We start from the raw sequence: 24,635 nt of genomic DNA on the forward strand, positions 1-24,635 counted from the left end.
CCGCTTCAAACAAAGTCTCTAAAATAATTCCCATTTTCCAGGTCCATCAGACACTACAGATAGGGAAGGAAAACTTAATTCCATTGGACACTCACAGATATATCTTTATCATCTTATAAACACTTAAAATATATTCAAACCTTTTGTGCATATTTTCATCATATTGTAGAAAAGTTCTCCCCAAGAGACAGGTGTATGGGGGTGCTGTTTTCTTTCTCAGAATGCAAAAGGGATTTATGAAAAAACTGTTCATGCTCAAAATATTCTGGGTTTCTACTAAATCCATTTTCCAATCACAAGGCATTCCATATCAAAGCCTGCACTCTTTCTGCTCCTTATGAGAATTCCTACCTAAATCAGCCATCTTTGGTTTAGCTCCAAAATGTATCAACTCACCTACATCTTCACTGAAATTTTCCAGAGGGAGCGGAGCAATAGCCTCTAGCCAGGGCCCCTCAGAAGTCCTGGCTGTAGGTTTCCCATCACTGCTTTTGAAGGGAATCCATGTGCTAGACAGGAAGTCACTTTATTGTCCGTGAGACTTGGGAGAGGCCTTCCAGAGATCCAGCCAGACTCAGGCCACTATCTTCTTCCCCAGCCTCTCCCTGTAGTAGCGGGTGGGGGTGCCAACGTAAACAAGGGCCCTCATGTGGGCTGAGACAGGAACAATAGGACAGAAGGTAGGAGAAGGCAGGAACTGGGTGGACTTGGTGGCTGGAGACGGGGTTCTACACGCTGTCCTATTCTTGCGTAAGCCAAAGGGGACTGGCACTGAACGCTAGGCTGGGCAGGCCGAGGTGAGAATGGGAGTGCACGCAGCCTTGGCGGGGCAGCCTCTAAAGAGCGTTCCTGGAGAAAGGAGAAATGGGCTATGTCTACTGCCATCAGTGAAGGAACTGGTCCCAAGAGGCTGGCAGGGCCTGTGGCGGAGGAAGTTCCTCTGGGCACACCTAGAATTGAGGGTCCTCCCACTTCCCACTGAAACAATTCCCTGCTGCTCAATCTCACTGCCATATGCAAAAACAAGCAAGCAAACAGGAAAACTTAAAAGTGGGTTGATCCAATGCTTGAGTTTATTAACATGTCTCCGAAGTCTTTTTTACTGGGAGTTTCAGGGTAGTCTCTGAAATCCATTGCTGTTGAGCTCCAACTCCAGGCCCCATGGGGTTGCACCAAGCTGCTCAACCTCACCTGTTTCTTGAAATTTTGCTGCCTTCCACTAGGCAGAAGACGGGTCCAGCAGGAGACATTGGAGCACCAAATGGAAAAGCTCTTCCTTCTTTCCCCTCTTCCTGCACATCAGAAAGAATGCATTAGAAAGACAAGGAGTGTGCATTTGGGTTTTCTAAGGGTGAGACAGTGTGGGGCTCCTGTAGGGAGGTAGGTACTCCTGTGCCCAGTGTGGCCTCCTGCTCCTACCACTATTCAGCTGTGGGGTTTTTCCTTGGGGGAAATTACTTTCCAAGTTTGATTTTTCCACCTGTAAAAGGAGGCAAGTAAGGGTTGGTATGAGGATCAAATGAATTAACAACTATCAGACTGACACAAACATTCCACTTCAACAGCCAAATTGACTTAAAAGGGCAACATAGATGTCTGAAGTTAGAGTGCCTGGTGGGTAAGCTGGAGAAAGGAACTTCTATGCAAGAACTGTGTCCTTTCAGAAGCTCCAGCCAGAATGCATGGTTTGAGAGAGCCCTGAAGACAGGCATTGCCCCACACAAACACAGAACAAATTGTTCTCCACCCTCTCCCAAAACAAAACAAGAGCAGTGAAGAGCCACAGACTGATGACCAGTACAACGGATACAGTATTGCTGAGCCCTTCCATGTGCCAGGGGCTGGGCAAAGAATTTCATATTCATTAACTTATTTCTCACTTCAATTCTGTGAGACATGCACTCTTCCCCCACTGACAGATGCGGGGGAGGGGAGGAACTTTGCCAAAGAACACACAACTGCACATGGTGCAGCTGGAGTTTGAGACCAAGTGGACCACTAAGCTACCTGCCAAATTCAGTTGCAGAAACCCCAAAGGAGGTATAGAACACAGTTTCCAATAAACAAGAGCTCATGTGGGCACTTCCTAATGATAGAAGCTAACTGTCCAAGAGCACGACTGTCTTGGGACAGGAGGTCATGCTGCAGAGCCCAGGGCGTCCGCCCTGCACAGAGAGGGAGTGCAGACCTAAGGAGAGGCACACTCTGTGAAAAGAGGAAAAACCTACAGATTGATTCCACCTGTTCAGAGCAACAGGCACAGCTTCACTTGGGACCACATGTGCCCAGGGCCTCCACAGGCCGGGGTCCTGGCTCTGTGGCCATCTCTACACAGCCTCTGCTGGGCTACTCTGTGGGAGGTCACACTGGCAGCAGGATCTCAGCCTCTGCTCCTTTCCCTAGTACAGTTTAATCTCCGAGTTCACTGATCTTTTACCAGTTCGGCTTCACTTCTTGCACCAAGGCTGTGATTTCTCAGGGCAAGTTGTCAGTTTTCCCGTATGCAGTGTTTTTCTAGGTGGATTGTTTCTGATGTGGTTTCCTCTGATGCACGTGAGGGAAGTATCATCTTGACTCCTCCCCCAATACAATTATTCTCACAGGGCTCTGCTAAACATGAGACTTGGGAGGGACCCAAGAGTTTGCTTGGCTGCAGATTCAAGGGTCTAGAACTCAGAAGAAAGTGGTCTGAGGTGTCTAAAAACAGGCACAGATGCTTCCAGAATGCACTTAATACCAAGTTCTCTGAGCAGTAGCTACTCCCTGCCAAGTAATCCTCTTTGAGAAACACTGATCAACCTTGCTTTATTCCAGAAAGAATTTAAGACTGCCTACAGAAAACACAAGGGAGCATAGTTAAAATGTGTGAAGTCCTCCTCCAAAACATGTACTAAACCACTAATATCAACATTAAGGATTTTGGCCAGGCACAGGGGTTCATACCTGTAATCCCAGCACTTTGGGAGGCCGAGGCAAGTGTTCAAGACCAGCCTAATACGGTGAAACCCCATCTCTACCAAAAATATAAAAATTAGCTGGGCATGGTGGCACATGCCTGTAATCCCAGCTAGTTGGGAGGCTGAGGCAGGAGAATCACTGGAACCCAGGAGGCAGAGGTTGCAGTGAGCCAAGATCACGCCATTGCACTCCAGCCTGGGCAATAGGGTGAAACTCCGTCTCAAAACAAACAAATAATAAGGATTCTTCAGGTATCTAAGTCCAGGTCCTCATATCCACTGTGTCCAACTCAACTTCTCCTTATTACTGTGCAGACTGAGGCAGTCCAGCCCTAAAAATCCCCTCCTCTCAAGCTCCTAGACGGGACTCTAGTGAGGGGAGAACTGCTGCCCTGGTAATTCCTCTTGTGGGGACAAAGGAACATGGGCAATAAGTTACTTATCAGTCTTCACTGGAGGTTGTTTCTCTCAACTAAAATTATCAAAATTGGGTGTTACAATTTTTAACTTGATATTCCCAGACAAGTGCCAGGAGAGAAGCTGTTGCAAATAGCTAGCTGAGTAGAGAGGAGAAAGCCTCAGCAGAGAGGCAAGCTGGAGGGAGGGATGGATACTATCCTTCTCTGAACTGAAGCAGTCACAGGATGGCTGCACAGAGCACTCCCGGCATGCAGAAGGGGGCGTGAGGACTCAGACACTCTGAGATGCATGGGTTTGGGGTACCCACTCGAGGCCTCATGTCCACTGTGTCCAACTCAATTTCCTCCTTATTACTGTGGAGACTGAGGCAGCTTGATCCTAAGAGTCCCCTCCTCCCAGCTCCTATTCACCACTCCAGCGAGGAAAAACAACTGTTGCTCTGGTTACTTCTGTCAGTGGAAGGAGGGGACAGGGACTATGGGAGACCAATTATCTAGAGCACAGGCCTCCAAGTCCAGTGGAGGGTAGAGTTAAAGCAAATCTTTACAGTAGTAATAGCTGGTCAGCAATTTTCCAGGTTATCGCTTGAATACAGGTGTCAACCCATGAATGTATGTATGAACTGGTACATTTCCACTCTATGAAACACGATATGAAATTAAAAAATACTCAGGGAAACATAAAGCATTTGTTTATTATTGCTATACTCAAGGCAATATCTCTTAAAACAATTAGCCTTGATAATGGAAGTATAACCAGAACCATTATTCATGAATTTACAGTTTGTTCTTTTCTGCTGTTGAGACTTCACTGTTTCACACACACCATCTACCCCAAGAACTTTATTATACAAGAACAAGAAGAATTAACTTGAAAGTCACAAAGCATGGCTTGACGGCTTGCCTAGTTCCTGACTTTAGGCCAATCACGTCCCCTCTCTGAACCTGTTTCATCCTGTATTAAAAAAGAAATGGGAGAGGAAGAGGAGAGGATAGAATAAACCTACAACTGAGATAACACAGGTGATAACTGAAAGAACATGAATGAAATTTCACTGTGAATAAAAAATATTATACACAATAAAGTATCACTAATAACAAACAGGGTTGGGGAGGTAAAACAGTCTATGTTCCTGGAAGCCTGCATGACAGCAGCTGAGAACTAAATCCTGGGGCAGGACAAAGGATATTCATGGCCAAGTCTCTAAACTCACTAAGGAAGTACCTGGCTCAACAAGTCACTTAATATGTACCCAGCTACACCCTAGAAACATTTTGTCAGTTTTATTTTACCTTAATATACATTTGTACAGGCAATAATAAAAAGGCTATTACACAACAATTCAGTGAGTTTTACCTAGTTTCAAGAATAATGCATGCAGTTACAAATGAGAGGTAGAAACACTGTATTAAAGACCTAAAAATACAAACGTCATATAAATAAATGTTCAAATTAACTACTGGAATTTCATACAGATAAATAAGGTAAAAATTACATTACTTTGTCAAAGTAAAGGAAAACCATGTTTGTTTTTATCAGTACATTAAAATTAGATTAATGCCAAAGAGCTCTGTGCAATTTGTCAAAGAGTTCAGATTATTTTAAGTAAAAGGATTAAAATAAAAGGATTAAAATTGGTGAATGGTTTATTCAAGTATTCAAGCAGGTAAGTAAAAGAAATCAAATAATATACAATGTAGGAACCATTCCTGGAGGGATATTAAGTTAACTGCCTGCATTCTCCATGACTAGCTATTTGGTGAACTGTCAGGATTAACATGAAAAATACACATTAGGCAGAAGAGAGCTGCCCATTTTCCTAAGAGAAAAACGAACTTCATTTTCCACTCACTTCGTGTAGGAACTCCACATCACTAACAAGCCTTTAGGTCACCAACTTTGTTTTGGCCCTATTCAAATTCTCAAGAGTATCTCTTGATCCATGATTTTTTTCCCTAATACTGCCCAAATAAACCTAGCCTTTAGTAAACCTAAGGTCACAGGCATCAATGTACATTCTGCATGCACAATAAAAAATGGAACCAAAAGCTAACAAAAACATTACTGAGAAAATCTGTAGGTGTAGATGAAGAAAAAACAATTGCAAAGGTTCACATGAATACGTTTTAACCACTTAAAAGTTCACTGGAGATTACATGTGAATTCTGGGAAGGGTATATGTATACAATGAAGTAAAATATTTTAAACAAGTCCATTGTGCCTCAGTTAAGTTACAAAATCCAATACACAGTTGATTTAATAAATTAGTGCAATATGAAAGATTTTGGAAGATTAACATGTGTCCATATTAGGATCAAATTGAAGATTTCAAAATTTCTTCCAAGATCCACGTTTCACTTCTTAAGCTATTTCTTCCTGAGCAGTTTAAAGATACATGCTCACATTTAAACAAACTTACTCCAAATATCAAACTGCCTGGATGAGGGGTGAATACTTTTGCCTTTATACCTCAGCAAACACATGGAATTTCACACACTGCTCTGATGAACTGAGTGATGAGCACTCACTTTGTTACATTTTTAATTACCTTTAAGAATAACTGTACCGGTTATCCTAGTTCTAAGGTACATTTATTCACCAAGTCCAAACTGGGAGCCAAACATTCTTGCTCCTGCTTTTACAAAGAAAAAGGGAAAGGGTGACTTTCTCCAATAAGGCAGATTTCCTACAAATACGTAGTTTTTGGATTGTTTTTCCTTTTTGAAATCACTGCTTGTTCTTTGGTAGTCACCAGTTAAGAAACTACAGTTTCCTGGGGATGGGGTGACAGAACTCAAACTGTAATCCCAAAGGAATCACCTCAGGTTCCCACCACCGGTCCATGGGATGAGCCTGCTGCTCACACGGTTGCGGTGCTATGGCAGAGCGCCGACAATCTTCTCTCAATACTACATTTATCTAGAAATAAAATAACAAAAATGAAGAACTAATGAAAAAAATCACTAATTATATTGTCATCTCTATTCTATCTTTGCCCCAAAGTTAACAGTTCTGAACATGTTTTCTTATTTCTGCTTGGTAATAGTTTAGATACGACTTCTAGCTTAGTGCTGCAAAGTGGTAAAATTTAGGTAAGCACGTCGGCTAGCTTGTTACATAACTAGCTTGCTCAAAACTGGAAATAGTCTTAGAACTGCCATCCTCTTGTGGCTACTCAAAATGTAACGTGACCACATACACTCCAAACAGTCCACCACCTCTGCCTAAAAAACCAGATTACTGGGCTTGTATGTCGTAAGTAATAACATCCTGGTATCCTACCAATCTCCACTCTGCTATCTATACCAAGTCTGCAGTACACAGAAGTTTCACAGGACTCTTCAGTCACTAAGCCCATGAGGCTTAAAATAGTTGCATTTAATAATAAAAATAAAGTCCTCCTACATATACGAACACTTGCCAACAAAGTAACACAGCGTAGAAATCTAAAGATGAATTACGCAGTCACCAGTGCTTTTCATGCATCACCTATAATCCTCACAACAACCCTGCAAGGCAGGCACTGCTGTATCTATCCATGTATCTATCTAGCTATGTATTTATTTATCTATATATATATATATGTATCTATGTATCTACCTACCTACCTACCTACCTACCTACCTACGATGGAGTCTTGCTCTGTCACCCAGGCTGGAGTGCAGAAGCGCGATCTCAGCTCACTGCAACCTCTGCCTCCTGGGTTCAAGCGATTCTCCTGCCTCAGCCTCTCGAGTAGTGGGGCTTACAGGTATGCACCATGATGCCCAGCTAATTTTTGTATTTTTAGTAGAGACAGGGTTTTGCCACGTTAGCTAGGCTGGTCTCAAACTCCTGAACTCAAGTGATCCGCCCACCTTGGTCTCCTAAAGTGCTGGGATTACAGGTGTGAGCCACTGTGCCTGGCCCTACTCTCATTTTATGAAAAAGAAGCTGAGGACACACAAAGGCTCAATGATTTGCTCAAGGCTGGAAAGACACGATTCAAACCCAGGCAGGATTCCAAACTCCAAGCTCTTTGTACTATGCCTGCGGTAGACAATTAAAATGAAGTCAGTAAATACACTGCTTTGTAAGTCAACTTACATTTATGTACATTTTCAATATCTGCAGGGTCCTGTAGAATCTTAGTTAGGCCTTCCAAAAGAAGGGCTGCCTTATGATAGCGATAAACAATATCTTCGGTCTGCTGAAACATCTCATCAAGGGCTGCAGACTGAACCTGGAACCAGTCAACAAAAACACAATTCTCTCAATTTTTCCAGGAAAATACAAATCCATTTGGGCATTTAAGCTTTAAATGGAATCCACCTAAAATTAACACATTTTGGTAAAGTGATATAATCTGCAAAACTGCATAAAATTCAAAGATTCTTTGGGATGAGCAATACATAAGAGCAACTTCATAAAAAGTCATTCTGCTTTCAAACACAGCCTTCTGGTATTCAGAGGTATGCCTCACAGATTTCATACTAGAACCCTTCTAAACTGGCTCTTTTATGACTTCACTATAAATTGATTTTAAACACACACTTCCACACAAGGGTAACCTGAAATTTCATTAAAGTAGATTCTGTTTCAATAATATAATTAAATGATGCTAACAGTCTTACTTACTGGCTTTATTGGTTTCTTTTTCTAGCCAAATAATTTTTGGGTGTTGTCATTCATTCATTTAAATATACTTATTAAGCACCTACTAAGTGCCAGGCACTGTGCCTACAATGAAGGAGAGCTCGCAGTCTGGAGGGAGATACAGTCCTGCAAAAAATGCAATTCTAATTCCAAGGGACACATGGTATTACAGGAGGAAGCACTGGATGGTACGGAATACAAAGGGGACGCCTCTAACCTATATTATGGAGGAAGATGATTAGGGGAAGCTTCCAGGAGGTGCTGTTTGTGCTGAATCATGAAGCAACAGCAGAAGTGAATTAGGTGAGGAAAATATGGGAAGGGGCTCTCCAGAAAGAGGGGATGGTAGCATTATTCACAGGGGTTTCCCCATCGACATTCTGATTTTCTCTTTGATCATTAAATACCAGAACTCTCAGTAATCCAGTATCCAAATTTACTTGTTAATATGCTGTATCTTTGTTTTTAATTTTAAAAATGTATTAATGTCTTCTTATACAGATGGGGTCTTGCTCTGTTGCCTAGACTGATCTCGAACTCCTGGGCTCAAGCAATCCTCTCGTCTCAGCCTCCTAAGTAGCTGGTACTACAGGTGCTTGCCACTGTACCTACCTATTCTCTCTCCTTCAAAAAAATAATTTCAAGTAGCTAACAACAAGCAAATAAAATGGATACAGAAAATCAGAGCCAGGACAAGTAAAAAGAAAAAAATAACTTAAGTGTTAATGCCTCTAAGCTCACTAACCAGCCAGGACGAAAGGAGGAATTTATTAAGTTATAGATCTCTTTATTCTGAGAAGGAAAAACAGCATAATAATTCCTTATGGAGGACATTTTTCTGGTGCAAAATTCTAAAAATAATTTATCATATAAGGTCTCAATTCAGCATACAGTGATGCAGTGCGTATTATTCACCTCAACAGTTTACAGCAATACGATATATACTATTTTTGTCAAGAATTTATATTCCAAAGTTGTTTTCGTATGGTTATTTTAATAAATTTCAAAATAAGGCCATGGAATATAACAGCACAGTTCAAAGTATAGACAAATGGAAAATGGAAATGGGGATCTATTATGTTAATGTGTTAGAAATACAATTAGCACACCGAGCACGGTGGCTCATGCCTATAATCCCAACACTTTGGGAGGCCGAGGCGGGTGAATCATTTGAGGTAAAACATCTGAGGTCAAGAGTTCAAGACCAGCCTGGCCAACACGGTAAAATCCTGTCTCTACTAAAAATACAAAAATTAGATGGGCACGGTGGCAGGTGCCTAGAATCCCAGCTACATGGGAGGCGGGGGCAGCAGAATCACTTGAACCTGGGAAGCAGAGGTTGCAGTGAGCCAAGATCATGCTGCTGCACTTCAGCCTGGATGACAGAACAAAATTCCATCTCAAAAAAAAAAAAAAATGATTGGCTAACGAATGAATTTTCCCCCACTTAACTACCTTTTCAACAGCCTCTATTTTTATTTCTACTTCAGAGCAATTTTTCCCCAAGAGAGGCAGAAAACAAATTTCCAATATTATAACCAGAAAATTGGAAAAGGAGGTTTTACTTTGTGTCTACACTACAATAATTATCAGTAAGTGGGACCTGAGCACATAAATTTGTGTGGATTGATTAATAAAGCAGTGTTTTTTCTAAGAGTTTTATCAAGCCTAACTTTCTTAAACAACAGAAAATGCAGGAACAGATCCTGCTAATGCTTTTAGATGCACACTATAAAAAGATTAGATTGGCCGGGCACAGTGGCACATGCCTGTAATCCCAGTACTTTGGGAGGCTGAGGAAGGTGGATCCCCTGAGGCCAGGAGTTCGAGACTACCCTGGCCAACATGGCGAAACCCCATCTCTACCAAAAATACAAAAATTAGCTGGGCATGGTGGCAGGTGCCTGTAATCTCAGCTACTCGGGAAGCTGAGGCAGGAGAATCACTTGAACCCAGGAAGCAGAGGTTGCAGTGAGCTGAAATCGTGCCACTGTACTCCAGCCTGGGTGACAGAGTGACTCCATCTCCAAAAAAAAAAAAAAAAAAGAGAGCGATTAGATCATTCCTAATGCCAACAATGTTTAATAAGAGCTGTAATAAACTTTTAGCAAATGTGGTAACTTACAAATGTGGATTCGTAATTACATCAAATACATTCAATAAATTACATTAAGAGTTGCTTAAATCCAATTACTTCTTAGTAGAAGGCGATCCACAATACTTGGGACTTGAGACATTATCTTTTAAAATGATAGCTGTCAAATAGATATTCAATTAAAAAGACACTTAAAAGATAAGTAGTACCCCTATACAATATTAAACCTTAGAAAGGGTTACCATTTCTACAGCACAATTATAGATGAGTTTCTCTGCAGTCACACTGTTGATTTCATCAATAAACCTCTGTTTGTCAGAGAAGAATCGATTCAGCTTTTCTGTAAGTTTCTTGCACATGGTGATGCAGAATTTATATCGTTCGTTCAGATTTTTGACAACTGAAAAAAAATTGAGATGGGAACTAATTTTAATTTTCCTCCAGAAATAAAGACACAGTGATATGTATCTTTCTTGCTGATATATAGGGAAGGTGTCACTAGTGATCATTCAAAAAACAGACCAGAAACAGGATTCTTTCATGTTATCTCTTTCAATATGAAAAGATTGAGAATAATGCACTTCTGATTTATATCAATTAAACTGCAAAAAGTTAATAACCCAGCATCTTTTCCCTTTAAGAATATTGAAAAATAAAAATAACAGTGAGTACTCATAAGACACTCTCACGGTGTGATGGGAAAGAGCAACTTAAGGACCCCTGGAGTCACACGCTACCTTCTCCCATACCTTGTTTCACCGCTGTGGATGGGCTCAGTTTCCCGGACTTGATCTGGGCTTTGGCAAGATGCAGAGAAGCCGCAAGCAGCTGTGCTGCTTTCATGTACAACACCAGCTGCTCCACCCGCCTGCACCCAAAAGACAGTAGCAGAGGGTTATCTAGTGAACTAATCTAAGATGTGGCACTTTACACAACAGGTCAACATTAAAATTGCCTTTCTATAAAGGAATAGCATCCTCTTTGATTTCTTTCTTTTTTTCTTTTTTGACAGAGTCTTGCTCTGTTCTCCAAGCCGAAGTGTAGTGGCTTGATCTTGGCTTACTGCATCCTCTACTTCCTGGGCTCAAGGGATCCTCCCACCTCAGCCTCCCGTGTACTAACAGCTGGGACCACAGGGGCGTGCCACCGTGCCTGGCTAATTTTTGTATTTTTTGTAGAGACAGGGATTCATCATATTGCCCAGGCTGGTCTTGAATCCATGGGCTCATGCAATCCTTCTGCCCCATCCTCCCAAAGTGCTGGAATTACATATAGGCGTGAGCCACTGTGTGATCAGTCCTCCTTAATTTCTTTTTTTTTTTTTTTTTTTTTTTTGAGACGGAGTCTCGCTCTGTCGCCCGGGCTGGAGTGTGGTGGCCGGATCTCAGCTCACTGCAAGCTCCACCTCCCGGGTTTACGCCATTCTCCTGCCTTAGCCTCCTGAGTAGCTGGGACTACAGGCGCCCGCCACCTCACCCGGCTAGGTTTTTTTTTGTATTTTTTAGTAGAGATGGGGTTTCACCGTGTTAGCCAGGATGGTCTCGATCTCCTGACCTTGTGATCCGCCCGTCTCGGCCTCCCTAAGTGCTGGGATTACAGGCTTGAGCCACCACACCCGGCCCAGTCCTCCTTAATTTCTTAATGCACAAGTAAACTCTCGAGGGACAAGGCATAAAGATGTGTGTACTTTGAAAACAACGGATACACTCAGATAAAAATCAATACAATCTATTTACATAAATAGTAAAATTTATGTAATTTTTATGTAATTATCAACAGTATAATTTACAAGGAAAGGCAGCACTAAGGTTGTAAAATCTCCAGGTCTTGGCTCATATAGTGAAATCTAGTACAATGAAATAATTGAGATTCCTAGCTTTTAGTAGTGAGATACGATCTTCAGTGGATAACAATACCTATGACTTAGACACAAGTTTAGAGAAAGCATGAAAAGTCTGGAAATGAATGACGGGGGGTACCTACCCCCAGTCTTTGCTCAGCTGACTGATCTGGTCCACCACCACACTCTCCTGGATCTGGTACAAGGACACAGCAGATGTGCATAGCTCAGGGTTTCCTCCCCTCACGGCTGTCAGGTCCAGCACACATTCGGTGAACATCAGCATCACATTCAGATGGCGTAAGGTGTCCGTGTGTTCCCGCTGCAGCAAAGTCAATTTGTCTTAGGAAATTTCAGATTAAAAATAGGTACATACTCATTTCTGTACATAAACCATGGCCACTGATCACGTTTTCTATACTTATGAGTATCAGAATGACAAAAGGAGATTGAAATTTTTAAACTTCAGAAAGCTGGTAAGAAAATGAACACAAATGAAACCAAATGTAAGTATATGCATGTGTTTGTGTATATATATCAGAGTACCCACATAAGTAAACTCTCAGGATGGGTCGCTGTGCTTTTACCAGAAAAAGAAAAGAAAGCTGAATGATTAAACCAATATACATGAGACAAAAACATGACAAGTTAGACACCAAGATTATAAGGATACTATAGGTGCTAAATTACACTTCTTGATACTGTAGTGAATTCTGTTGACTTCTTATAATTTCAGAGTTGCTTTACTTAATTTCTGGTGGTTTTTCAGTTAACAGTGATTACTAATACCAAAGCTCTAAATTTCTGTGATCTTTTCAGTTAGTTAAAGAGGGGAGTGTGGGTAGACATAACAACATTCAGAGGGCTGTCATTTAAAAATGGGTATTCTAGGCCAGGTATGGTAGCTCACGCCTGTAATCCCAGCACTTTGGGAGGCTGAGGCAGGTGGATCATCTGAGGTCAGGAGTTTGAGACCAGCCTGGCCATCATGGCGAAACCCCATCTCTACTAAAAATACAAAAATTAGCCGCTGTGGTGGCATGTGTCTGTAGTCGCAGCTACTCAGGAAGCTGAGGCAGGAGACTGGCTTGATCCCAGGAGGTGGAGGTTGGAGTGAGCTGAGATCGCGCCACTGCACTACAACCTGGGTGACAGAGCGAGACTATCTCAAATAAACAAACAAATAAATAAATAAATGGGTATTCTATAATGTTGTTTTGAGATTTGTTTTTAGTTATAAATGCATCCTGAAATCTCAAATAAGCCTAAAAGTTTCCCACTCTATTATGGTTAAAGAAAGATGAGAATCATTTTCCTGGTGACAGAATAAGCCAATTGACTTCTAAGTCTTTCTGCTCTGTGACAGCATATTGGACTATATGTTTCAATATACTGGAACATGTACTGGAATGTACTAGAATGCTCATGCCTGTAATCCCAGCACTTTGGGAGGCAGAGGCAGGTGGACCATGAGGTCAGGAGTTCAAGACCAGCTTGGCCAACATGGTGAAACCCCGTGTCTGCTAAAGATACAAAAATTAGCAGGGCATGGTGGCACGTGCCTGTAATCCCAGCTACTCAGGGAACTGAGGCAGGAGAACTGTTTGAACCCAGGAGGTGGAGGTTGTGGTGAGCCAAGATCGCGCCACTGCACTCCAGCCTGGGCGACACAGCGAGGCTCCATCTCAAAAAAAAAAGAAAGAAAAACACAGAATCTATGCATTTCTACCTATAAACCAAAGCTTATTATGGATAAGTGTCACTGTCAACATTAATCTAAAAAGACATCAGCAATACTTTTCAAACAGAAAAGGCACGTTAAAGAGAACATAATTTAGTAATTATTTAATGTATTTTGTTCTTGTCATCACTAGAATGTTCTCATACCAAATCAACATTACATTCACACCACTATAGTCTCTTCTCTACCTCCATCAGCGTCTCCTCCGGCAGTTCAGGGGCTTCAAAGGTGATGAGCCCCTCCAGGCTGGGGGGTGAAGCACCGTAAGGCACGTATCTCAGGCTGGGAGCTGCCTCTGCTCCTGGAGGGGAAGAGCCGAAGCCTGGGCCAGGCGGGGACCCCACACACACGCGGCCACTCACGGCACACAGAGAGCCCCCCGAATTGCTGGGCCCCACTACGAGGAAACAGAGGATACATGGCAGTGTCCAGAGTCAGGGCTTTCACACCCACTCCTACTCTTATGTACTGAATAAACCTGCTGAGGTGATAAAGGAAACGTTAAAAGAAACTCACTGACCCCTATGTACTATTTGAGGATATTAATAGTTTTTACCTATCCATGTTCATTGTTATTCCTTGTCTATGTATTTTATATTAGACATCATCACAGCTGGTTTTTTTAATACTCTGTTTTAAACAAATTTAGATCATATTCATTTCTCCTTGCTGTTCCACAGGGCCTCATAATTATAAAACTCAATGGATGCATAGTGATTCATTAAGTTTATATATAATGTTTATCTGGAGTTATTTATACTATTTCTGATTTTATTCATATTACAAATAGCACTGTAATGAAATGCAGTTATTCCTTCTTTTGAATAATTTCTTTGTGATAAACACTCTGAAGTGGTATAAGAAGGAATGGAATTAGCATAGATCGATACATATTTTTACAGCTCTTCCTAAGAACTGCTATATTACTCTTTAACGCAGCCCTGAGTAAGCACATAGATCCTATTTAAACCTCAATAACACTGGACATGATACTTTTTTTTTTTTGAGACAGGGTTTTGCTGTTGCCCAGGCGGGATTGCAGTGGCGTGATCACAGCTCACTGCAGCCTTGATTTCCCGGGCTCAGGGAATTCTTTCATCTCAGCCTCACAAGTAGCTGGGACTATAGGCGTATGCCACCATGTCTGGCTAATTTCTGTATTTTTTTTTGTAGAGACGGGGTTTCACCATGTTGCCCAAGCTGGCCTTGAACTCCTGACCTCAAGTGATCCTCCTGCCTTGGCCTCCCAAAGTGCTGGGATTACAGGCGTGAACCACCATGCCCAGTCTTGGACATTATACTTTTTAAAATGTAGTTAGAGTTAACAGATACAAATGTTACTTTCTTAAAATGGTATTTTCTTATTATTCAAGGTTTTTAATCGTCTTAAAAATATAATTTTAGGTCTATTTTCTCTTATTATCTATTCCTGTCCTTTGCTTATTAATCTGGTATCTTGATTAGCAACTTATTTAGAATAAGATAACTTGACTCATGGTACAACAGATAAGATGTCAAATTATTGATTTCAAGTCAAATCTAAATACTTTCTTAATTTTTGGTATTAACCTATTTACAGATTATAAATGATAAAACAAATCTATTAGCCTTCTAACTGTATATAGGATTAAGTGCAAAGATTGAGACCCAAAGTACAAAAAATTTAAAAAATAAATAAAACAAGTTTCTTTCCTTTTTTTTTTTGAGACAGAGTTTTGCTCGTTACCCCGGCTGGAGTGCAATGGCGCGATCTCGGCTCACTGCAACCTCCACTTTCCAGGTTCAAGCGATTCTCCTGCCTCAGCCTCCTGAGTAGCTAGGATTACAGGCACCTGCCACCACATCTGGCTAAATTTTTATATTTTTAGTAGAGATGGAGTTTCACCATGTTGGCCAGGCTGGTCTTGAACTCCTGGCATCAAGTGATCTGCCTGTCTCAGCCTCCCAAAATGCTGGGATTATAGGCATGAGCCACCGCACCTGGCCAAAACAAGTTTCTTTAAAACAAACAAACAAACAAAAAGCCTATAATTTGCAAATAATTTATTGGATCTACTAAAGTAACCCTTTAATATATAAGCTGAGAAGAACTATATTTGATTTGCTTCTTCATGAATAAGTCATATTTATACTATGTCATTTTGTAATATATTATATAGAACATACAATATTTTAATATATAATATAGCACTTTACAAAGTTTTTTTTCCCACAAATAATGCCTCATTTACTTCTCATAATCCATTAAGATAAAGAAAATAGTAATCTCCAGTTCACTGGTAAAGAAACTGAAGCCCAGAGAATTAAGTGACTTGTCCAAGTTACAACACTGAGTCATTTGTCAAAACACTACATTCCAAATACTAGCCAAAGACTGTAATATAACAAATGCTCCTTACCTGAGGATGTTCTTGTTCGAAGGAGCATGTGGGTACAAGTGGGGGCCACTGCACTGTGTGGAGGAGACCCTACAGTGAAGAGGACAGCCCTGGAACTTGCTGCTATACCTGCAGGAGGTGCCAGAACAATACCACAGGCTCCTGCTGGAGCTACAACAAAAAGTTTACAGAAGGTCATGTTACCCTGATAGTGTTTATATCTGGGAGATGGGATTGCAGGTGGATACTGACTTTTATATCATGAGTCCAGTTTTTTTTTTTTTCTCTCTTCTTACAAAAAGTACTTATTGCTCTTAAAATCAGAAAATATAATACAATATTTTCATTAAAATAATTTATAGTAATCTCAAGGGTGAATCTTCTTCACACCAAAATCTAGCATTTGGAGTTACACTTGTATACTTCTAAAATACATGAACTGTAAGTTATACATGTTGAAGACAGTCCTAAAAAGTGAAGGCCAAGAACTGGGAATAAAAACATGTTAAGCTAGGGTGGGTGTAGTGGCTCATGCATGTAACCCTAGCACTTTGAGAGGCCAAGGTGGGTGGATCACCTGAGGTCAGAAGTTCAAGACCAGCCTGGCCAACGTGGTGAAACCCTGTTTCTACTAAAAACTCAAAAAATTGCCGGGCGTGGTGATGCGTGCCTGTAATCATAGGCCTGACTCAAGAGCCTGGGTCAGAAGAATCTCTTGAACCCAGAAAGCAGAGGTTACAGTGAGCCGAGATCGTGCCACTGCACTCAGCCTGGGTGACAGGTGGAGACTTCGTCTCAAAAAAAAAAGAAATCAAAATAAAGACATTCCCAAATAAACAAAAGCTGACAGAATTCACTGCCAGCAGACCTGTCTTATAAGAAATACAAAGGACAAAGGATAGTTCTTCAGACCAAAAGTAACTAACTCCAAATAGTAATCCCAATCTGTAAAGATAATTATAAAACACAAACTGTATAGGTCTTCTGTTAACTGATTTAAAAAGCAACTATATAAAACGTGTATACAGTTGCATTGTCAGGTCCATAGCATATAGAAATGTAAAGTTCATTTAATTATTACTATTATTTTTTTTTGGAGATGGAATCTCACTCTGTCGCCAGGCTGGAGTGCACTGGCGAGATCTTGGCTCATTGCAACCTCCGCCTCCTGATTCTCCTGCCTCAGCCTTCCGAGTTGTGGGGATTACAGGTGGGTGCCACCACGCCCAGCTGATTTTCGTATTTTTAGTAGAGCCGGGGTTTCATCATGTTGGCCAGGATGGTCTCAATCTCTTGACCTTGTAATCCACCCGCCTTGGCCTCTCAAACTGCTGGGATTACAGGCGTGAGCCCCCGCGCCTGGCCTTACTTTTCATTTTTTTAGAGAATGGGTCTCCACCTGTCACCCAGGCTGAAGGGCAGTGGTGTGACCATAGCTCACTGCAGCCTCAAACTCCTGAGCTCAAGTGATCCTCCTGATGCAGCCTTCCACAGTGTTGGGATTACAGGAGCGAGCCACTGCACCCAGCCAGAAATATATTTGATAATAATAACATAAAGGAGTCAGATGGGATTAAAACTGTATTAGGGTAAGGAAATGACACCAGATGGTAAATCAAATCCACAAAAACAAAAACAAATCAAGAGAACCAGAAATGATAAATAAGAAAGTTAATATAACAAACTATAAACACATACTTGCTTTCTTTTGTTATCTCAGCTTCTTTTCAAAGACATAAAATTACAAACCAGAGTAAGATGGCAAAATAGAAGCCTCCACCAATTGTACAACACACGCCCCCAAAATTTGCGCACAATAAAGCACCTTTATAAGAACCAAAACTCAGGTGAGTAATCACAGTACCTGGTTTTAACTTCGTATCGCTGAAAGCAGCACTGAAGAGGGTAGGAAAGGTAGTCTTGAATTGCCAGCACCACCCTCTGCCACTCCCCTGGCAGTGGCTGTGTGTGGTGAAGAAATAATCTGTGTACTTGGGGGAGGGAGAGTGCAGCAATTTGGGGACTGCACATTGAACTCAGTGCTGCCCTGTCACAGCGCAAAAGACAATCATGCTGAACTCAGCTGGTATCCGCCCACAGAGGGAGCACTTAGACCAGCTGTAGCTAGAGGGAAAGTGCCCATCTGAGTGGCCAGAATGTGAGTTTCTGCAAGCCTCGCCACCACAAGCTGAAGTGCTCTGGGTTCAAAGTGAACTTGAAAGGCAGTCTAGGATTGAACTTGAAAGGCAGTCAAGGAATGCAATTCCTAGCCAAATCCTGGTTCTGTGCTGGGCTTAGAATCAGTGGATTGGGGCACGACCTAGGGAGACATCAGACAGGACTTCTAAGTGAGGGTTTGTGCCATTCCTCCTCCCAAACCCAGGCAGTGCAGCTCACAGCAACAAAAGTGACTCCCTCCTTCTGCTTGAGGACAAGAGAGAAAGGTAAAAAGGGCTTTCTCTTGCGTCTTGGATACTAGGCTCAGCCACAGTGGGATAGACTCCGCGCAGTCGTGAGACCCCCATCCCAGGCCCGAGTTCCTGTTGACATTTCTAGACACACCCTGAGCCAGAAGGGAACTCACTGGCCTTGAAAAAAAAAAGACCCAGTCTTGGCAAGATTCATCACCCACTGCCTGAAAAGTCCTCAGGCCCTGAGTAAGCAATAACCACTACCCAGGGAGCATGCTTGGGCCTTGGGTGAGACTCTAGACATGCTGGCTTCAGGTAGTAGCTTGATCACAATGGGATAGAGCACTAAGCAGGCTCTTGGGGTTCCCAAATCTAGGCCTAGGCTCTTGGACATTTCTGGACCTGCCCTGAAGGGTGGGGTTGTAGGCCTAGTAGCACTCAGTACACGCTGACTGAAGAGCCCTTGGGCCTTAAGTTAACATCAGTGGTGGCCTGGCAGAACTCCTTGTGGGCCAGTGGTGTTTATGGCCACAGGGATAGGTTCCTCTGCCTGTGGTAAGGGCGGGAAAGACTGGGAAGGACTTTGTCTTGTGGTTTTGAGTGGCAGCTTCGCTGCAGTAGGATAGGACACCAGGTAGATTTCTAAGGTTTTTAAATTCCTATCCCTGACTCCCAGATAGCATCTCTGGACGTGCCTGGAGCCTGGGGAACTTGTTGCCCTGAAAGGAAGGACACAAACCTGGCTGGTTTCACCACCTGCTGATTTTAAGTCCTGGGGCTTGAGCGAACACAGGTGGTAGCCAGGCAGTGGTTATAAAGGGCCTTGGGCAAGACCCAGGGCTGTGCCGGCTTCAGGTCTGAACCAGGTGGTTCCAGTGGTGGTGGCCACAGGGGTGTTTGCATCACCCCACCCCCACTTCCAAGCAGCTCAGCATAGAAAGAGACACGCCATTAGTTGCTCACCTTTTGATAAAAAGTTAGGGAACAGAGCAAAAGTCTCTACCTGGTAATCCATAGAATTCTTCTGGATCTTATCTAAGTCTACAAGTCTGCAAGAACTACAGCATTATTGGGCTTGGAGCCCAAGTCCCGTCAAATACCTGGAAGGTCTCCCCAAGAAGGATGGGTACAGATTGCAAAGCCCAGATTGTAAAGACAACAGTAAATACCTAACATGTCAATGCCCAGACACGGACAAAAATCCACATCAAGACCAGTCAGGAAAACCTACCAAGTGAACTAAATAAGGCACCAGGGACCAATCATGGAGAAACAGAGATATATAACCTTTCAGACAGAGAATTCAAAATAGCTGTTTTGAGAAAACTCAAGGAAATTTAAGATAACATAGAGAAGAAATTCCAAATTCTATCAGATAAATCTAACACAGATTGAAATAATTAAAAGAATCAAGTAAAAATTCCAGAGGTGAAAAATGCAATTGACATACTGAAGAATGCACTGGAGTCTCTTAATAGCAGAATTGATCAAGCAGAAGAAAGAATTAGTGAGCTATGAAAATGGGCTATTTGAAAATACAGAGGAAACAAAAGAAAAAAATGAAAAAGAATGAAGGAAGCCTACAAGATCTAAAAAAACAGCTGCAAAAGGACAAGTCTAAGGGTTATTGGCCTTAAGTAGAAAGACTAAACAATGACCTGATCAAAAATAATAACTATAACTTTTCAAAAGGTAGACAGTACAATAACATGTAGAGAGAAACAACAAAAAGTTAAGAAGTAAGGAGATAAAATTAGAGTATTTTTAGTTTTCTTATTGCTTGTTTATGCAATCAGTGTTGTCATCACTTTAAAATAATGCATCGGGGCCAGGAGCAGTGGCTCACGCCTGTAATCCTAGCAATTTGGGAGGCCAAGACAGGTGAATCACCTGAGGTCAGGAGTTTGAGACTATCCTGGCAAACATGGTGAAACTCCGTCTCTACTAAATACACAAAAATTTGCCGGGTGTGGTGGCAGGCGCCTGTAATCCCAGCTACTTGGGAGGCTGAGGCAGGATAATCACTTGAACCCAGGAGGCAGAGATTGCAGTGAGCCAAGATCGTGCCATTGCACTCCAGTCTGGGTGACAACAGCAAAACTCCATCTCAAAAATAAAAAAATTAAATTAAATCGAATTAATGGATAGTATTTGCAAGCTCATGGTAACCTCAAATAAAAAAACATATACTGGATACACAAAAAATAGAAAGCAAGAAATTCAGTGATACCACCAGAGAAAATCACCTTCACTAAAAGCAAGAAGGAGGGCAGGAGGAAGGAAGGAAGGAAAAAGAAGACCAGAAAACAAATAACAAAATGGCAGGATTAAGTCCTTAGTTACCAATACAAACACTGAATATAAATGAACTAAACTCTTCAATCATGAGTTAAAAGACATTGAGTGGCTGAATGGATTAAAAAAATAAGCCCCACCTATCTGGTGCCTATAAGAAACACACTTCACCTATAGAGACACACATAGACTGATAATAAAAGGATGGAAAAGGATATTCCACACAATGGAAACTAAAAAAGAGCAGGAGTAGCTATACTTACATCAGACAAAATAGATTTCAAGACAAAAACCATAAAAAGAGACAAAGGTCATTATATAATGACAAAGGGGTCAATTCAGCAAGAGGATATGACAACTGTAGATATATACGCACCCAACACTGCAGCATACAGATATATAAAGTAAATATTATTAGAGCTAAAGACAGAGATAGACCCCAATACAATAATAGCTGGAAACTTCAGGGCCCCACTTTCACACTTGGATAGATCATCCAGAAGAAAATCAACAAAGAAACATCAGACTTAATCTGCACTATAGGTCCTAATTGATATTTACAGAACGTTTCACCCAATGGCTGCAGAATATACATTCCACTCAGGATATGGATCATTCTCAATGATAGACCATATGTTAGGACACAAAACAAGTCATAAAACATTAAACAACAACAATGGCTGGTGTAGTGGCCCACACCTGTAGTTGCAGCACTGTGGGAGGCCGAGGCGGGCAGATAGAGGCCAGGAGTTCGAAACCAGCTTTGCCAACATGGCAAAATCCTGTCTCTACTAAAATTATAAAAAGTAGGTGGGCACAGTAGCTCAAGCCTATAATCCCAGCACTTTGGGAGGCTGAGGCGGGCAAATCACATGAGGCCAGGAATTTCAGACCAGCTTGGCCAACATGGTGAAACCCTGTCTCTATTAAAAATACAAAAAAAGCTGGGTATGGTGGCACATACCCGTGGTTCCAGTTACCTAAGAGGCTGAGGCAGGAGAATCGCTTGGATCCAGGAGGAGGTTGCAGTGAGCCAAGATTGCAGCACTGTACTCCAGCCTGGGCAACAGAGTGAAACTCTCTAAAAAGAAAAAAAAAAAAAAAAATTACAAAAATTAGCCAGGCATGGTGGTACACACCTGTAATCCCAGCAACAGGGGAGGCAGAGAGGCAGAGGCACAAGAATTGCTTGAATCTGGGAGGTGGAGATTGCAGTGCACCAAGATCATGCCACTGCACTCCAGCAATACCCCGTTTACACATACACAAAAAAAGTTTTTTGAAATAATATCAAGTATCTTCTCTGACCACCATGAAATAAAACTAGAAATTAATAAGAGGTATTTTGGAAACTATATAAATACATGGAAATTAAACAATATGCTCCTGAATGACCAGTGGGTCAATGAAGAAAGAAGGAAATTGAAAAATTTATTGAAACAAATAATAATGGAAACACAACATACCAAACCTTTGGGATTACAGTGAAAGCAGTGGTAAGCAGGAAATTTATAGCTAAAAGTGCCTACACATCAAAAAAGAAGAAATCTTCAAACAACCTAACAATGCATCTTAAAGAACTAGAAAAGCAAGAGCAAACCAAACCTAAAATTACCAGAAGAAAAGAAATAATAAAAATCAGGGCACAAATAAACAAAATTGAAACTAAGAAAACAATACAAAAGATCAAGGAAATGAAAGTTGGTTTATTGAAAAGATAAATAAAATTAACAAACCTTTGACCAGACTAAGAGGAAACAAGACCCCAAAGCCCTCATGAATGGATTAATGCCATTATAAAAGGACTTGAGGTTAAAGGACAAGCCCTCTCCCGCCCTTCTGCCTTCCACTATGTGACGAAGCAGTAAGACTCTCACCAGAGTAAGTGCCTTGATCTTGGACTTTCAGCCTACAGAATGGTAAGAAAGTAAATTTCTGTTCATTATAAATTATGTAGTCTCAGCTGTTCTGTTATAGCAGCACAAAATGGACTAAGAAAGATTTCAATATTCACTAAATTGATCTAATAATGCAATCTCCATCAAAAACCCAGCCAGTCTCTCTACAGAAACTGACAAGATCATGCAAAAATTCATATGGAAACTCAAAGACACCCCTAATAACCAAAACAATCTTGAAAAAGAACAAAAAAGAAAAACTCCTATTTCCTGATTTCGAAACTTAAGACGAAGCTACAGTAATCAAGGTAGTATGGTACCAGCATGAATTGACATATGTATCAATGAAATAGTTGAGTCCAGAAATAAACATATTTATGGTTGTATTAGTTCGTTTTCCCACTGCTATAAATAACGCCCGAGACTGGGAAATTTATAAAGGAAAGAGGTTTAATTGACTCACAGTTAAGCATGGCTGGGGAGGCCTCAGGAAACCTACAATTATGGTGGAAGGCAAAGGGGAAGCAAGGCACTTTCTTGACAACGCAGCAGGAAGGAGAAATGCCGAGCAAAGTCGGGAAGAGCCCCCTTATAAAACCATCATATCTCGGCCGGGCGCGGTGGCTCAAGCCTGTAATCCCAGCACTTTGGGAGGCCGAGACGGGCAGATCACGAGGTCAGGAGATCGAGACCATCCTGGCTAACACGGTGAAACCCCGTCTCTACTAAAAAAATACAAAAAACTAGCCGGGCGAGGTGGCGGGCGCCTGTGGTCCCAGCTACTCGGGAGGCTGAGGCAGGAGAATGGCGTGAACCCAGGAGGCGGAGCTTGCAGTGAGCTGAGATCCAGCCACTGTACTCCAGCCTGGGTGACAGCAAGACTCTGTCTCAAAAAAAAAAAAAAAAAAAAAAAACAAGGATACCAGAGAAAATTTTAGCCTCTGATACCCACAGCTACAGCAAACACTAAATAAAGCTTAACTCCTGGCCAGATAAACAAAAAACCTCATACTAAAGGCCTATTTAACTCAGTTTTTAAACAAAGTATATCATACTCAGCCTCAATTAAAAGGCATGCTAAAAGGTAAAAATACAGTTTGAAAAGAGAGAGCAAGTCAAACATCAGAACCAGACTCACATATGGCAGAGATACTGGAATTAATATCACACTGGGAATTTAAAGTAATGATAATTAATATACTAAGGGTTCTAACGGAAAAAGTGGACAACATGCAAGAACAGATAGGTAATATAGACAGAGAGATGGAAACTCAAAAAGAGTCTAAAAGAAATGCTAAAAATCAAAATCACGGTAACAGAAACAAAGAATGCCTTTGATGGGCTCATCAGTAAACTGGACTTTGCCAAGGAAAGAATCAGTGAGATTAAAGATATGTCAATATCTTCCTGAAACTTCCTCAACTAAAAAGCAAAGAGAAAGAAGAATGAAAAGAAGAAGAAGAAGAAAAAAGAACAGAACAAGAACAATGGAGCCAGTGCCCGGCTAGCTCAGTCAGCAGAGCATGAGACTCTTAAGAACAATGGGCCAACTATAAGAGTGGAACATATACTTAATGGGAATACCAGAAGAATGAGAGAGAAAAGCAGAAGAAACATTTAAAGCAGTAATAGTGGCTGAAAAACTTCCAAAATTAATGACAGAATCAAACCACAGACCTAGGAAACAGAAAACACCAAGCAGAATGAATATGAAAAAATCTGCATCTAAGCATATCATATTCAAACTTCAGAGAATCAAAGACAAAGAGAAAATTCTGAACTAAGCCAAAGACAAAAACACACCTCACCTATAGAGAACAAGGGTAAGAATTACATCAGACTTCTCTTTAGAAACTGAAGGGAAGAAGAGAGTACAGTGAAATATTAAATCCTACAGTATTCTCTTTGGGTTAGAAACCATGCTGGCTCAGATATTTCTTCCTTTGGATGCTCGTGGAGAAAATT

At 41.4% G+C, this 24,635-nt stretch overlaps 1 protein-coding gene across 1 annotated transcript in view; it reads right to left on the bottom strand.

Annotated features, from left to right (window-relative positions):
• Window positions 1–1,051: 1,051 nt before the first annotated feature.
• ULK2 (unc-51 like autophagy activating kinase 2) overlaps window positions 1,052–24,635 on the bottom strand; it is a 75,401-nt gene continuing 51,817 nt past the window's right edge. The window contains exons 16-23 of the mRNA XM_011958300.1: window positions 16,088–16,237; window positions 13,877–14,085; window positions 12,091–12,269; window positions 10,857–10,975; window positions 10,350–10,507; window positions 7,464–7,599; window positions 6,198–6,296; window positions 1,052–1,292 (exon numbers count right to left, since the gene is read on the bottom strand). Coding sequence (XP_011813690.1) covers window positions 6,238–6,296; window positions 7,464–7,599; window positions 10,350–10,507; window positions 10,857–10,975; window positions 12,091–12,269; window positions 13,877–14,085; window positions 16,088–16,237 — 1,010 coding nt within the window. The 3' untranslated portion in view covers window positions 1,052–1,292; window positions 6,198–6,237. The remainder of the gene's footprint in view (window positions 1,293–6,197; window positions 6,297–7,463; window positions 7,600–10,349; window positions 10,508–10,856; window positions 10,976–12,090; window positions 12,270–13,876; window positions 14,086–16,087; window positions 16,238–24,635) is intronic.

This window comes from Colobus angolensis, unplaced genomic scaffold (assembly GCF_000951035.1).
Source record: "Colobus angolensis palliatus isolate OR3802 unplaced genomic scaffold, Cang.pa_1.0 Scaffold466, whole genome shotgun sequence".
Classification (NCBI taxonomy): Eukaryota; Metazoa; Chordata; class Mammalia; order Primates; family Cercopithecidae; genus Colobus; species Colobus angolensis.